This window comes from Triturus cristatus, chromosome 4_2 (genome assembly GCF_964204655.1).
Source record: "Triturus cristatus chromosome 4_2, aTriCri1.1, whole genome shotgun sequence".
Classification (NCBI taxonomy): Eukaryota; Metazoa; Chordata; class Amphibia; order Caudata; family Salamandridae; genus Triturus; species Triturus cristatus.
In genome coordinates, this window is record NC_140586.1 from 914,497,438 (window position 1) to 914,514,762 (window position 17,325).

Sequence of the window (17,325 nt, forward strand, 5' to 3'; positions counted from 1 at the left end):
TATATATATATATATATATATATATATATATATATATTTTACAACAAATGATTCTTGGCCGCTGGCTTGGCCCAACACTCGCACCCGCTGCTGAGCGATCCGAATTCAAGCCGCATTGCAGTACATATATATATATATATATATATATATATCTCTTATAATACAAGTGGCGGCCTCGCGATCCCAGACGGACCCAGGACTTCCTACCCAGACGGCAGCCTTAGCCTCGCGGTCCCAGACGGACCCAGGACTTCCTACCCAGACGGCAGCCTCAGCCTCGCGGTCCCAGACGGACCCAGGACTTCCTACCCAGACGGCAGCCTCAGCCTCGCGGTCCCAGACGGACCCAGGACTTCCTACCCAGACGGCAGCCTCAGCCTCGTGGTCCCAGACGGACCCAGGACTTCCTGCCCAGACGGCAGCCTCAGACTGAGTTCATCCTATGATTACCATAACATACAACAAGGGAATCAGTTTTACTATTTATCAGATCACACAAGAACTGCCAGTTTGAGCACAACCTGTTCTCTGGTTCGAGGGGCTCCTCTCTCCCTTATTCAGTTACCACTTACCTGATCAGGGTTAACATCTGTTCATGTCAAGTCACAGCTGACTAGAAGAATAGGCTACCCTCTTATACAAGAACACGCAGCACATGTTGATTCACTACAAACTGGGTACTTTATTACTCATTACATACGCAATCACATAACATTACTATGTAACACATAACCTGCAAAGAAAAGTAAAAGATTAGGTTGTACACTCTAATAAGAAAGGGGTCGACATCACCTTAATCGTGTGTAGCCTGCACTCAATGGTCATCTAGGTTCCCTTCTCGTCTGTGCCTCGGCTCGCCTGGAAGTCACACCTCCGCAGTCACGGATCTGTTCCCTTCTCCCTTCTCCGAGTCACTGGGACCTCTTCCTCATCGGCTACTCTCTCCTCTCTGGCTATTCTGCTAGAAGAGTATCTGTCTCTCGGTTTTTCTCCGCCTTCAAGTTTATCATCTGTCTTCCCTGGAATAAGTAGTAGCTTTACTGCTAACGGCTAGATGCCGCCTACGGACTGAAGTAAGTGCACCGTATCTGCCTCAGACTTTCACTAATATAGAGGTGCATTTCCTCATGGAAAATTCCGGCCCGTAACCTGCCGCCCACCAAATTCTTGTACCTCCCCGTACCAAGGACACGTTCCCAGCCGGCCGGCCTGATGTAGTGTCTTCAGCATGAAGAAAAATACAATCCTTCGATAAGGGCTGGCCTGAACCGGTTCTCTCCAAGCGAATAACACCTCATAACTAAAACATCACCCTTAACCTAGAAGCATCTCAAGCTGCCGGAGCAGAAAGAAAGATGGAGTCTCTCCCGTTTGAGGCCTACCAGGCCTGAATTCAGCACGGCTCCATGAAATACCCTCACTACAGGACAGGTTATCCCTAATACTAACAAATCTATCCCCTAGGATATGTGTGCAAGCCCTGATCTATGGGGAAGAACACAGGATCATGTCGAAGTGCCTAGTAAATAGGCTCCATTCACTACTCTAACCCTTAGACTTGGATGGTAAGAGACTGAAGTCACACTAATCACCCGTCAACACAATAGGGCCGGGAAAATCGAGCAGTACAGACCCCCAGACAGTTATGTCCTCTCTGTACAAATCATTAGCAATTCTGTCAGGGCCAGGGGCACATGCAGGAACACACAAGCGAATTGCGGCTTGCGTTTCCTCAGAAGAAAACAATGCATCACCAACTCCACCGGGAAACTCTCGCCCGCCTGTCACTAGATACCTCGATTGCTGAGGGGCCCGATTCATAGAGGGAACCGTAATGCACTACCCACTCCTCAGGCTGGACTGTGAATTCCAGAGCCGACTTATTACCCTTGAGCCAATATGCTGCTTTGCTCCAAAAGGTCTTGGAGTCTTTGGATGTCAATGCACTCCGTAAGGAGTACCACAAGGAACCCTCTCACTCCTTCTTAGCAGACTCCATTGCCTTCCTATACTTGGCTCTACTAGCTGCTACCTCTGGACGAGCTTCCAATTTTACTGCACGTACAAGCGCCCCCTGTGCCTGTCTGCAGTCCTGGTTATACCAGGTGAACTAGGGATAGACCTCGGGCATCAGAGCCTTCATCCTCTCTTTTTGAATTCCATAAGCAGCTAAAGACCTGACACTTTGAGTAAGTCCCCCTCCAGGGGCTAACCTCGCACCCCTGCGAAGTACCAGGATACCCTAATGGGTGGCAGTGTGCTCTACAAATATAAATAACATAACTTAGCCTAACAAGAGGATACACTTTGAAGCATGATCTAATACCCAAAGACCTAGAAGGCACCTAGGAAAAGGCTTTGTTATTCTTTGCTGCTTCAGACAACCTTCTGTCTGATATTCTTGGGTCCAAAGGCAACTATGAATGAAGCCTAGCACCCCCTCAGGCTAGGTGGCACCTTTGAACAAGTTCTGGTGATAGGCACACTGCAAAGTTTCCAGCAATATAGGTGGAAAGCATCTCAAGCAGCCAGAAGAAATCTCTGAAAAGGAATAAATAACCCACTCAACTAGGGCACAATACCACTTTGTTAAGGCTTTCAGTGTCATTGCCCTGCAAGTCCTAAATTATATATAAAAATACTCTTCGACAACAATCTCTGCTCCTGCTAACATCCCTTTTCCCTTTCTCTCCAAATGACCTACATGTAAATGAGGATTAATAAGTTGTTTGTTGATTTATAGGGTTCTTCCGTGTCCAATGAATTAGACCCTTCCACTGCTGATACTATGACCATGAATTTAAGTATGATGTTGCTTAGGTAAATGTCTGTCTGTGCATCACTAACATGCACATTATGGCATGTAACCTGATCTAATCCAGATCTATGTACCGTGCACCACTAACCCACCCAACCCCCCCCCCCCCCCACCCCCCCACCCCTTCACCTCAACATACAGCCCGTCCAGCATGAAAGAGTGATTGAAAGAGGATGTGGCAGAGAAGCCAGAAACCATCCTCAAAAAAAGAAAAAAACAGGTACTAAGAACCACAGCAAGCTCTGAGAAAGACATCCAGTCACCCAGAGCATGAGAGAAGTACTGAGGCGTTAAACGTCATGGGCGCACATGAAGCAGCAGCCTAGGATTCACATGCTGCTTAACTCCTCATCAAATTTAGAGCTTGTTATCAAATTTAAACAGACACACTTTTGACAGTCCTCAAGGGCTTTAATAAATGGGACACAACTGATAAAGAAGTGCGGAAATCTTGCCGAACATGAAAAGGTCATGATTAGTTTTAGCAGTCAGTTCAGTCTATACTTAGATGTTTTTGTGTTATTTTTCTTATTTATATACTTTCCCCTTTCCTAATCAGAAAAGCAGTAAAATTATAAATAAAGTAAAGGAAGGTAACTTATGGTTACTTTGGTCAATTGCTGTGCAACTGTAGATTGCACTGAAGTGTAATTTGAGTAGTCAATTATCACATCTACTTAAATGTTTAATATAAAGGTACATAATACATATAGCTTTATACCTATATATGTACACTTATAATATAGATCTTTGCCTTGCACAAACATTTTTAAGCCCCATGGTATTAAGCAAAGGATACCCCAAAAGGCTGGAGGAAAGGGTTGCAGGACATACCAGGAGACAACAAATACAGAGAAACAGGAAACCTGAGAAGTGATATAAAACAGGAAACCGCGTGTACAACAGGACCTACCCAGCTGGCCCATAAAGGCCATCCATTGCTGACAGATGTGACTGAAGAAGGGGTGCAGGGTCCCTAGTTCTCCCTCCTCAATCTGGCATATGCGCTTCCTGTAAAAGAAGACACAGGGTTATCAACAGGCAATCCTTTACTCATGGTGCAGAACTCCTTCCGATGTCCAATCCATGGGAAAAGACACCAGTTTGTGCTAGAACTAGAGACACCTTAAGATACTAAAAATCACAGTGGTGCCCAGCAAGCACCATGCATACATACTCCTGCAGTATAAACGTGCACACTTTCACGTTTACTGCACGACCACAGCTCTTCCTTCAAGAGTCTGCCACAATGGACATAGCTTATGATTACTGTGGAAAGAAGAACGGGGAGAGGCAATAACAGGAGGCCCAAGACTGATGGTGCTGGACTCAACTAACCTGATCCCTGCCTTTGTGTGAGGCTTTCACTTACTACAGTAAAGAACATTAGGACAGTAAGAAAAAGAGCACTGGCTTTGGGAGAAAACTATTTCACCACTTTAACTTTTTGCTTGAATTCTAATGGACTAAAAATGTAGCACTTGCAAAAGGTGTGCAGAGTAGCACACTCACTGCAGCTGCCTACATCAACGAAACACTTACTTTTACTTATTTAATTAAGTGAGCTTGTATCCAATAAGGAGATGAAGAGGAGTAAAGCTTGTAGATAAAAATAATAGAAAAGCATGTCTTAAAATAACAATAGATGTGAAGCTTCTGACATCCCAAAGTGAATAAGTAAAAACTTCTCTAATGTGCCTGGCATTCAAGTAATAGACCATCTCCTCTGAAGGTTATGAAATAATTCTATGAAAAAAACGTTGTAACAAAAAAAAAACTATTATTAATATGAAAGTAAGTTCTGACCTTTCTATATACAAAGGGTACATTTGTAGCACTGAACTTTGTAGCTGGGAAAGGCATTAAGTAATACAAAATGACTAATTTAAAGAAAAAATCCCAGAGGGCAAAAGAGGTATTTATGGATTATATTTAAGGTATGATATATGATATATAAGGTATTCAAGTAAATTATATCCTAATGCACTTGTAATAAAGGGGACAGGATATCAGACGCGTTTGTAACAGAGTAACCCATCCACCAAACTCTTATTTAGGCCCTAAGGCACAGAGAGTTACATGACAATGGGGTAAACCCGAAAGGCCACTAGACCCGGGTACAATTTGGTACAAAAAACATATGTGTCCCAGTGGCAAACAATTGCACAATATAAACACAGAACATTAGATTCAATCTTACTTTTTAGGTCTAAAAAATGAAGCATCACCATTTAAGTTTTCAAAAAATGAAGATATTTTTAAGTTTAGTCATAAAGAAACCTACATGAATTCCGTCAAGAGACAAGTTACATGTCACATTTGAACAATCAAATTGGTGCACAAAGAAAAAGTGACAAGTGCATGGGAAGGGTTGTGAAAGTGATGTGGAAGGGAAAAGTAGTGTTGGTTGTACACATCAGCATAGAATTATGTCAACCTATCCGGCCAGATGTCTGGCAGAAAAACATATATGAAAAATCATAACATAGAACATTAGACGCAGATGTACATTCTCGGTCATCTATGTTTGACACATTAAAGAAGCTGTCGATGTTTCGACCCCCATAGACCAAGGGAACTTGCACCTTAACGTGGGGTCTTCATCAGGACCATCGTGATAGAAAGGGAGGGGGAGTGGTGGCACCTAAGGACAATGATGGGGATTAGTATGGTGATGTGCGAAAGAGGAACTCATCAAACGTATTGGAAAAAATAATTTTGTATTTACCAATGGGGTACAGTGAGAAACTTCAGGCTGTAGTGGAGAGAAAAAGGGCCCAATGGGCTCCTAATGAGACAAAAACAGAGACAACGCAAGAGAAAAATCAACACCCTAAACGGGCGAATTGATTGAAGGAAAACTTGGGGGACTTGTATTATTTCGAAGTTTCTATTTGGTTGATTCGTTTTCAAGCCAAGGTTGGTGAGTAACCATAGGCTAGAGAAAACAAGCATTGGCATAGCCAATAGGTCTCGCCTTTAGGACCTTATAAGTGTTTAGCCATGCAGCACATTATCCCCACTCACATGCCTACACACTCCAACAACACATAGCATGCTGGGACCAGGAGGGCCAATCTTATAAGAAGAAAAGTCAACAGACGTGGTTGGTTATAAATACCAGAAGTGGAAGAAGCGCATCATCAGACATGGGTCAACGTAAAATCTAAGCAGTCTTCAGAAAGAAAAAAACTGTCAACAACCACAGACGCTAATTGCCTTGTTGGTGCTAGTGTGGTGCAGTGAGAGGCAAAGATGCTCAAATGGTGGTTAAATAGCAAAGTAGATGAAGGTTCTCAGGCTAATCAAGGCTGCCAAAACTAAACGAGTGCAAGGACCCCGGTCCCCTGACATGCCCGGGCATGGACCGATGCTGGCTGACCAAGGGAACTCTTTTGTTAGGTGTCCGAGAGGCAGAGAGAGACATTTCCCCGCTGAACACAATCCTAGCAAGGGTTGTTGTTCACGAGAAGGCATGCTTCAAGGGGCCAAGTTTTGAATGGGCATGATACAAAAACCCTAGCAATGGTATATGTGTTCCTAGGGCACACATATACCATATGCCACTAATGACAGACAGATGTGCCTGACCCTTGGCACTCTAAACTGTATTTCACTGCTGGGAAGATTGCAAACATGAACACATAGAAGGTATAGACACGTGCCTAATTTGTGACAATGGACCTAAAATCCAATCTCAGCATCATTCTTTGAGCAAATTGTGTGACCTTGGGCAAGTTCTTTTATCCTCCTAGAAACTCGTATCCTTTAACACCAACAAATGGGGAGCGTTTGCAGACAGGCTGATGGCAGTGAGTCGAGTTTTATATCAAACGGGAAAGGAACAAACTCATCCCATACATTAATGTGATAGGTGCCCACGAATATAGTGTTAAATGATGCGTTAAGACGCCACAGGCCCCACCAACACGCTTGGTACTTGATACTAATGTGACCAAATATATGGTATTATCCTGCTAAACTGACAGACGATGCCCAAACTGTAAAAGAAGAGGGGTTCACAGATATGTTAGTCCTTCCGGGCCGACGAAATGACCAAAATAAAGATCAAGTTACAGTTTAGGGCTCCAAGTGAGTCTTATAAAATCAGTGTCTGGACGGCATAGCATCAAAGACGAGCGGGGTATCAAAGTGCGGTGTCATTCAATCAAAGATTCAAGGCTTCTGAGCACTAGCCGAGCATTCTTTTTTGTGAAGCACTAGTCACTGTGGAAAGTGCCCCTGAAATTCCAGATGTGAGAAGTCAGTTTGATATGAAAATAAGCAGTATTTATAATGAATGTATTTGGCAGGGGGAAGTTGGGCCGGCGCAAGACCGTACTGGCGAGTGAACAGGAGCCAGAGTGAGCCTGCCTGTGTGCATTAGTGCGCGTGTAGACAAACCAGGCAGCAGCATGAGCATGTGATTTGGTTAAAAAAAACGGCGCTTGATGCTCAGAAGGAGGAAGGGTAGCTGCAGCCCCTGTGTGGCAACAGGAGCTAGGCATTAGCGGGGATACAATATAAAAAAAAATTGCAGCCACGCGGCCGGAGGCTGCAGGTCCCCCGCACAGAGGACGAAGGGTAGATGTAGCCCCTGTGTGGCAACAGGAGCCAGACATTAGCGGGGGTACAGGATAAACAAGCATTGGCCACGCCGCCGCAAAAGTGATCGCAATCGCGCGCTGCGCTTAATGAGCAGGACGAGGAAAGCCAGATGGCGTGTCTGGCCGTAAGCGCGCGCGCGTAACCGCAAGCTCTAGGCCGGCCATGGTAGCATTTTCTGAGCCCACTTACTAAAAGTCTCGCCAGAGCAGCGCATGCGCTGGCTCAGGCGAGACCTAAAAAGGGAAAAAGACCTAAGGTCAAGGGGCTGCAGGCATGAAACTTCCGGTGTTGTCTCCACATTAACACGCTGACAAATGAAATAGGCGTCCGTGGTGAAAGGTGAAGGCAGGGATAGGAGGCGACCCGCAAAACTCAGTGTGGACAGTTCGAGTATGGGGAGGTTATTACAGCCGGACGCGGTGCCGTGTGACTATGTCAGGCTATATAACTCAGGTGCGCGGCAGTGATCACAGTTGCGTGCGGATCAGATAGTGATAAGTGACTTAGTACGAGCGTTACACTTAATGATATTGATGTTCCTTACTGAGCAGGATTGTGCAGGGTTAAAAATGGTGAAAAGTTTCAAATTTGAGCAAACGAACCCAAATGAGGAAACGTTTGATGTGGATCAATAATGGTATGGGGAGGTTATTACAGCCGGGCGCGGAGCCGTGTGACTATGTAAGGCTATGTAACTAATGTGTGCGGCAGTTGTCACAGTCGAGCGCGGTGCAGATAGTGATAAGTGACTTAGTACGGGTGTTACACTTAATTATATTGATGTTCCTTACTGAGCAGGATTGTGCGAGGTTAAAATTTTGAGAAGTTTAAAACTTGACTTGATTGTACATACAAATTGCAATACATCTGATGCAATTTACGCAATCCTTTGACCATGTGACCTAATCTATATTGGACAAACCACAAAGAAGGTTAAGGCACGGATACTACAACACTGCAGCAGAATAAGATGTGGCAAGGTAGGCACACCTTAGGTTGAACACTTTCAAACGATGGGTCACGATCCTGAATCGATTAAGTGGCTAGTCATTGAGAGGGTCAAGCTTGGCATTAGAGGTGGAGATCTCAATGCCATTTTGAACATACGGGAGTGCAAATGGATGGATCAGTTTGACTCCGTACACAACAGCTTAAATGAATTAGATGCCACCTATGCCCAATTATCTGTACTAAATAGTGAATAGAACATGCGGTGTATCGACCAGTCACCTTACACTAGCTCACACATGGGTCACCGCGAGACATTTCCAACATTTCTTATATCCCAATGTGCCTTCACTAATACAACACTTTAATATGCATCAGACTTCTAATATCTTTCATGGGCCCTGACCAGTACTTCACTATTGGATTCCATTAGATTGTACGCCGGCAGGATTTAGCCGGATAGACAACTGTCCATGTATATACTTTTATATCATAATTAGAATGTGATTTTTTTTCTGTAATGAGACTTTGCCCTTTTAGACAGTGCCGTGGTCCACTAGATTGTATGCTGGCGTACTCAAGCCGGTTAGCCTTGTGCTTCGTGATTTATGTGCCTTTTTTCAAAATAATTGTAATCCTTTATTTACCGGCTTGTTTCCACACTGATCTCAAATGTGCTTCGGTTTTTCAATGACTTTGTTTCGATTACATGCTAGTTTAATCCTTTAATTACCGTCGCCATACTGACTCCAAACATCCATTATCAACGCTCGACGAATGTCTCTTTGTGGAGCCATAACTTCACGAAAGGCTTTACATGTAGCGTTTATGATAAACAATGACGTCATCGCACTGGCAAGAGGGCACTGTTTGGCTTCCTCTGGTTTCCTAGGATACCCACCGCAGTGACTGAATGTTTCAGCGGACGTGCTCTGCGTGCATGTCGACATTTGTCTATTTCAACATGGATGTTTAGGACATTACCTGTCAGCTCGGAGCTATGGAAAGACCAGCCCCCAGGTATGTCCCAAACGCCCGGTTTTATCGATTTGGCTAATTTAATACCTCGCTAATGCACTTGGCTCATGCCGTAGTTTAACTGGGATTCATCCTCATCGTACGTTTCCTCATTCGGGTTAGTTTGCTTAAGTTTTAAACTTTTCACAATTTTAACCTCGCACAATCCTGCTCAGTAAGGAACATCAATATAATTAAGTGTAACGCCCAACATTGTCACACGGCACCACGCCCGGCTGCAATAACTCCCCGTACTCAAACTGTCCACACAGAGTTTTGCGGGTCGCCTCCTTTCCCTGCCTTCACCTTTCACCACGGACGCCCATTTCATTTGTCGGCGTGTTAATGTGGAGACAACACCGGTAGTTTCATGCCTGCAGCCCCTTGATCTTAGGTCTTTTTCCCTCTAGCCTATGGTTACTCACCAACCTTGGCTCTAAAAACAAATCAACCAAATAGAAACTTCGAAATAATACAAGTAAGTCCTCCAAGTTTTCCTTCAATCAATTCGCCCGTTTAGGGTGGTGATTTTTCTCTAGCGTTGTCGTCTCTGTTTTTGACTTCTTAGGAGCCCATTGGGCAATTTTTCTCTCCACTACAGCCTGAAGTTTCTTGCGGTACCCCATTGGTAAATACAAAATTATTTTTTCCAATACGTTTGATGAGTTCCTCTTTCACACATCACCAGACTAATTCCCATCATTGTCCTTAGGTGCCACCACTCCCCCTACCTTTCTACCACGATGGTCCTGATGAAGACCTCACGTTACGGCGAAAGTTCCCTTGGTCTATGGGGGTCGAAACGTCGAAAGCTTCTTTAATGTGTCAAACATAGATGACAGAGAATGTACATCTTCGTCTAATGTTCTATCTTATGATTTTTCATATATGTTTTTCTGCCAGACATCTGGCCGGATAGGTTGACATAATTCTATGCTGATGTGTACAACTGACACTACCTTTCCCTCCCACATCACTTTCACAACCCTTCCCATGCACTTGTCACTTTTTCTTTGTGAACCAATTTGATTGTTCAAATGTGACATGTACCTTGTCTCTTGACGGAATTCATTTAGGTTTCTTTTTGACTAAACTTAAAAATATCTCCATTTTTTGAAATTTTATATGGTGGTGCTTCAGTTTTTTTGACCTAAAAAGTAAGATTGAAGCCAATGTTCTGTGTTTATATTGTACAATTGTTTGCCACTGGGACACATACGTTTTTGTACCCAAGTCACAGAGGACATATCTCAGAATGGCTCTCTGTAGTTGGCAGTGAGGCAGCTGCTTTGCTACTTCCAATACCCTGACCCAGAATCAGGCCGTCTACAGATGAATTAGTATCTGGTGCACCTACAAACAAGCAGTGCACCTAAGGCAATGGAGGCAGAACTATTCCATCCACACTAGTCTCCAATGAAGCATGGCTATCCCAGAAACACAGGTTCCACAGCGCTGCAGTATAGCTACTATAAGAGGATAACTTTCAAAAGAAGCCTCAGGACACATCTATCCTCTGCTCTAGTACTGCCTGTCACCCTGTAAGGACACAAGTCATGCCCTCTTATCAGTGCAAACTGCAACCAGATGCCTAGCTCAATCTTCAACAAAGCCGACTCCGTCATCGCACCCCACCTGCGGGACATCATCAACGCCTCCTTCGACACCGCCACCTTCCCAGAGAGCTGGAAGCACGCCGAACTCAGCGCCCTACTGAAGAAACCATCAGCGGACCCCACCGACCTCAAAAACTACCGCCCCATCTCGCTCCTTCCTTTTCCGGCCAAAGTCATCGAGAAAACCGTCAACAGGCATCTGGCCGCCTTCCTCGAGACGAACGGATCCCTCGACCACTCGCAGTCCGGCTTCCGGGCCAACCACAGCACCGAGACCGCCCTCATCGCAGCCACCGACGACATCCGAGCTTTGCTCGACAACCGGGAAACAACGGCCCTCATCCTCCTGGACCTCTCCGCGGCGTTCGACACGGTCTGCCACCGCACCCTAGTGCAGCGCCTCAACAACATCGGTATCCAGGAGAAGGCACTGGAATGGATCATCTCCTTCCTCGCCGGAAGAACACAGAGTCCGCCTACCCCCATTCAGATCCGAGGCCACCGAAGTCATCTGCGGCGTACCACAAGGATCATCACTCAGCCCCACCCTCTTCAACGTCTACATGAGCCCCCTCGCAGCCATCGCACGCCAACACAACCTCAACATCATCTCCTACGCCGACGACACCCAGCTGATCCTCTCCCTCACCAACGACCCCGCCACCGCCAGAACCAACCTACACGAAGGGATGAAAGACGTAGCCGAGTGGATGACAAACAGCCGCCTGAAACTGAACTCAGATAAGACGGAAGTCCTCATCCTGGGATCATCACCCTCCGCCTGGGACGACTCCTGGTGGCCCCCTGCCCTTGGCAGCGCACCCAAACCAACAGACCACGCACGCAACCTGGGCTTCGTCCTGGACTCCTCCCTCTCCATGACCAGACAAGTCAACGCCGTCTCCGCATCATGCTTCAACATCCTGCGCATGCTACGTAAGATCTTCCGGTGGATCCCCACCGAAACCAGGAAGACGGTCACCCAGGCCCTCGTCACCAGCCGACTGGACTACGGCAACTCCCTCTACGCCGGAACCACAGCCAAACTCCAGAAACGACTCCAGCGCATCCAGAACGCCTCAGCACGCCTCATCCTGGACATTCCCCGACACAGCCACATCTCCGTACACCTGAGAAACCTGCACTGGCTCCCCGTCAGCAAGAGAATCACGTTCCGACTCCTCACCCACGCACACAAAGCTCTCCACAACCAAGGCCCAAGATACCTCAACGACCGCGTGACCTTCTACACTCCCACCCGCCAGCTTCGATCAACCAGCCACGCCCTCGCCGCCGTCCCCCGCATCCGAAGAGCCACAACAGGAGGAAGATCCTTCTCCTACCTGGCTGCCAAGACGTGGAACTCCCTCCCCATCCACCTCCGCCTGACCCAAGACCACCTCTCCTTCAGGAAGCAACTCAAGACCTGGCTGTTCGAGCAGTAGCAGACCCCCCTCCCCCAAGCGCCTGGAGACCCTCCGGGTGAGTAGCGCGCTATACAAATGCTTGATTGATTGATTGATTGATATTCATCTTGAAGTCTCCTTGCAAATACTGCGTACAGTGCCTGGCTTCAAAGTACAATATGGTACTGAGGTTCTACTGTCCTGTGAGCTCCCACCACAGATCTAGGGTTTCTCCACAGCATGGAGAGATATCAAGCAGTGGTCAAGTCTGCTCGACTCCACACAACAGTGCTTGTTAACCACATCGACCAAGTAAGCAAAAGGCATCAGCTTTGATGCAAATGAGCAAAACACTGCCCAGGAAGGAAGGGAAGGCTGCTAAAAACTTTAGTTGCACAGAGTTAAAACAGCTGTACCTGCCAGGGCACTGATAGGCCACTGGGGACAAAGATACATACTCTTTAGAGCAATTTCTCAAGTAAAACAAAAAGACAAAGCAGGCTGCATAGAACCTGTACTCTAATGTAACATGGGGGAATCCACACACCTGGGGTGCGAATAGCAGCCTTGACCAATACTTTTGAACCCATCCTGGTGCCTAATTCCCTCTCAGACATGCATCTCCTGTCCTTCACCAGCACAGTCTAATACATGTTCCCAATACAATGCCAATAGCTTGCCTTAAGTTAGTATCTGTTGATAGAGTTAATTGGCACTTGAACAGCCTGAAAAAGAAGCATGAAATGTAGGTGCTCTGGCGGCAGTCATTGTTAATTTGCCTGACTGTACACCAAGTAGACACCATCGAGGTTATTTACTTTGTCACTGGTTTCAGCAGCATGACCCAGAGAAAATACAGAATTAACTTGGAAGCTTGCAGAATTAGGGGCCCCCCCATAACTAAAGCAATCCCACCTGACTACCCTCTCTTCTGACAGTTTTATCATTAGCCACACCCTAAATGTGAAGAGATTGCAAGACTCTGAAGAACAAGCTACTTTCAGTAACAGTCTTTCTGATGGATACTCTAACTGCAGATTGCTCACCTTGTGAACATTCCCCAGGGGTCAGATAGGATCTGGAAACATTTAAAGCAGCATTCCAATGCGCCGGTAGATGGCATCACGCAGCTGTGTGCTGGCATTGTTGCGCCCCGGAAGTGAAAAGATGAGCCGTACATAATAGCCACCCATGCAGGCCGACGTCGGTGTCTTTCTAGGCTGTCCACTCCCTCAGACGCTGAGCCCATCAGCAGACTGGCATGACCAGTGCGCAGATCTCTGTATTGGGACCTTTAGGAGGCAGGAGGGTGGGTGAAGAATCTGTGGTTAGATACAGTATCTACCAGAAAGATTGTTAGCGAAGGTAAGTAACTTCTTATTCTGCTGCACACTTTTAACCACAGGTTCCTTCACTTGTGAATAGATACCAAACAGTGCCTCTGAAGGTGGTAGATGTCTGATCCCCACTTCTCCCAGATGACCTCCCTAACCTGGTATTGATGCATCTGTGACCATCGTCCGCTCTAGATGGGGGTCACTTTTTATATACTCCATTGCTCAACCCAAGCAGTCGGTTGTGTCCAAGCCAGAACGTATGATACACTTTGCCACATTGCAAATGTCTTTACTAGACTGGGCAAGCGAGGCCCTCATTTCATTTAGAACAGCCAACAAAACTTGTGCCATGGTATCTCAAAGAGCGTGACAGTAGCAAACTAGAAGGTAGATGGCATTCAAAGGCAATGGGACAAGGCTCCTAGAAGAGAAAATGAGTTTCCGAAAAGTGTCTATTCATTTAGATTCCAGATCAGGTGGCATGGAGGGGAAAGCGCTGTGATTAATTTTTATTTGTGAATGTCTGTAGCGCAAGGCTCCGTGGTGCCAGGTTTTGAGTAAGAAAGGCAGGGTCGCCTGGAGCGGGATAATGGAGATGAGTGACCTGCCGATTAACAAGCAGAGCTGAACATGGTTTGACTAAGTGTGCAAAGGGGTATCCCACAAGAGCCTCATTAAATGGTAACAGAGGCTCTTCAGGAGCCTGAATAGGTTGAAGAACCTCTGCTAACATAATAATCTTTGCTTCCACAGTGGGGGGCTTTAAATATAAAACGTGGGCTTCCCTTCACATAACTGCAAAATAGGCTCTTTCTTCCAGGGCAAGAGCAGGGGGGGGAGACCTAAGGCCAGTAGATAGGGAAGTATCTAGACCACCTGCATCTTCAAGTTATTCATACCAGTTTTTCTCATTATTTTAACAAGCATAGTAATCCCAGTCAAGTGGGCTCTACCACGTGTCAAGGGAAAGGTATCGGAAACTGAAGTATTGTCTTGTGACTGCGAGTAGCAGCCGTGCATGATCTCAGTCGGGGCAAATTCTGGTAGAAGTCGAATAGCAAAATGGGCTGAACATCCTCCTCTGGAATAGGCGCAAAAGAACAAAAGAAACCAGTGCACAGAATGGTGCTGCAACAAAGTCGGCATCGGAGTGCTAAATCCAATGAGGGTTCAAGGGCACAGATGGCACTGAGAGCAGACCAGCTGGTGGAATGCTGACTGAAGGCGCCTGCAGATTCTTGGGGCCCAAAGGCATGCCAGGATGAGCCGGTAAAGTGCCACAAATGTGCAGCGCGGGCTCTCTAAAAAAGTCTACTGGCTTCAACGTTGCTGACAGACCTGTAAGTTCAGGAGCTGCCGGGACAAAACTGTAAATCGGGAGCCAGAGCGGGAAGCAAGTTAATGCCCTTGCACCCTATCCGGATTCTGAGAGTGGGGAAAGAGGGCAGATTCCCACTCTGACACCTAATGCTTTTTGTTGGACTTTCCCAAAGACTTCAACCGCGACAATGATCTACCACGGGAACAACTTCAGGAATGGCTTCGACCGGTTGCTGAGTGAAGTCTTCTCGTGTATGGGGACGTAAAGTTAGGCCTCACGGTCCCCTATTTGGCCTTAGGGTTCATCTGGGCACATTCGTAGCCGGACCTAGAGTCATGCTCCAATCTCAAGCAACATAAGCAGACTTTGTGAGGGTTTGTCAATGACATATGTTTTCAGCACTCCCTACACGGTTTAAATTCAGTTGTTTTTTGGGGTTGACATTTTTCCCTTGAACACTGGACAATTTAGAGAAAAGTAATGGTAAGAAAGACCAAAGAGAAATTTCGGATCCACCTCTAAAGGTGCGATAAGAAAGGAACTGAAGTCAGCGCGCATGAGTGATGTTTATATGCGTCTCTGCTGGTCACTTTAAGAGGGGATCGATATTGGAGTGAAGCCACACAACAACATCTACTGGTGAGCAGGTGTACTGCTTTCAAAGTTCCCGAATCTGGTCTGACACCTGGGGAATATTCGCAGGGAGAGGAATCAGAAGTTAGAAGTATCCATCAGAAATAATATTTCACCTTACCATTTGATCACCACACTCAGGTACTCTTTTCATATATTAAATACATGGGCACAAACCCTCACACATGCCTATGCTGCCCACCATGCACGCATCTTTTATTCACAGATCACATCTATGAGTACCAGATCCTCCTCTACACCAGCTGCAACCATCATGAATGCCCACGCCCCAGGAATCCAGATGAAGAAGAAGGAGGGCAGCAAGTGGCAGTGCTGAAGTTAGCAAGTGGAGGGAATGGGGGATGTAGGTGAGAATCAACCTGTGGGCAGCGGCTTGCCTCTGTGCCTGCTCCAGCTCTGCAGCTGCGGCACGCTCCTGGCTTGACACCTGTTTCACGCTTTCAGTCTTGTGGCGCCGCCGAGTGCGGCTCTCCTCACTTCGCTCCAGTATGATGTCATCAGTGGTTTTGGGGATGCTGAACTCCGCATTCTCCGGTTTGCTCTGCCAACAAGGAATGAAAATGAAGAAGAATGAGAGACACCTGGGAGAGAACATTCCACGCACCATTCTTTGTCTAAGCACAACCACAACCCACACAAAACATATCAATTGAAACCGTTCACCCTTCATTCATGGCACAGTATACAGGCAGGGAAGTTTCCATCAAGATATCTTATGTGGCTCCCATCCCCTGTTACCATGCCTAAGCATATCCCCCCCTCCTACGTGTATCCATGCTAAAAAGTGTCCCTACCCTCATGTACCATTTTAAAGACCGATCAGGCACCGAAAGTCTTCCACTCTCCTATTACTGTTTCCAAACAGAAACCCTAATACTTGTTTTAATGTATCCAGGTAGCATCACTCACATTCTTGTTTTTGTGTGTTGGATTTGCACTTTCTGTGCGGTCACCTGGATTTTGTTGACTTTTTCTGAACCCTATTTTTGCTGGCTATAGAACAGTGTGCACTTTACCCCTGCTAATGAGGGGGAAAGTGATTGTGCTCCTCCTTTCAACATGGTGAAATTGGTATACACCCGATTGGTTTAATTAACTTGTCTATAAGTTCCCTCCTATAAGGTACCAAATTTAACCAGGGCTGGTACATTAAATTCTACCAGTGAACTGCAGAACTCACTGTGCCATCCACTGAAGTGGCACTGAAGAACAAGTTACTTACCTTCGGTAACGATGTATCTGTAAGAAACATTAGTTAGTTAGATTCCTCACCTTAGAATATCCCCAGGCGTCAGACTGGATCCGGAAGATTTTTCGTCAGCAATACCCCTTGCGCGTCGCTAGGTGTCGTCTGCGGCTCCGCGTCCGGCGTCGTGCGCCGGAATGACGTCGGAGTACTTAGACGCCGCCCTCGCGCGCTGACGTCAGTTCTTGTACATAGCTTTCCGCGCCAGGAACGCAGAGCCATGCAAAGACCGACACTGGTGCCAAAAATAAAATCTAGGGGCCTGAAAAAGGATAACCTTAACCCTAGATGTCAGTTCGCAGAACGGGGAGGATGGGTGGGTCGGTGAGGAATCTAACTAACTAATGTTTCTTA

The 17,325-nt window shown here is 46.3% G+C and overlaps 1 protein-coding gene across 9 annotated transcripts in view; it reads right to left on the bottom strand.

Moving 5' to 3' along the window:
• Positions 1-17,325, bottom strand: part of SZT2 (SZT2 subunit of KICSTOR complex) — a 937,318-nt gene that overhangs the window by 241,972 nt on the left and 678,021 nt on the right. For 5 of the 9 annotated variants that reach the window (XM_085602961.1, XM_085602964.1, XM_085602960.1 and 2 more), the window contains 2 exons: positions 16,085-16,266; positions 3,732-3,829 (listed from right to left, as the gene is read on the bottom strand). In XM_085602961.1, coding sequence (XP_085459087.1) covers positions 3,732-3,829; positions 16,085-16,266 — 280 coding nt within the window. The remainder of the gene's footprint in view (positions 1-3,731; positions 3,830-16,084; positions 16,267-17,325) is intronic. The other 4 variants (XM_085602966.1, XM_085602963.1, XM_085602965.1 and 1 more) reach the window with 1 other exon arrangement.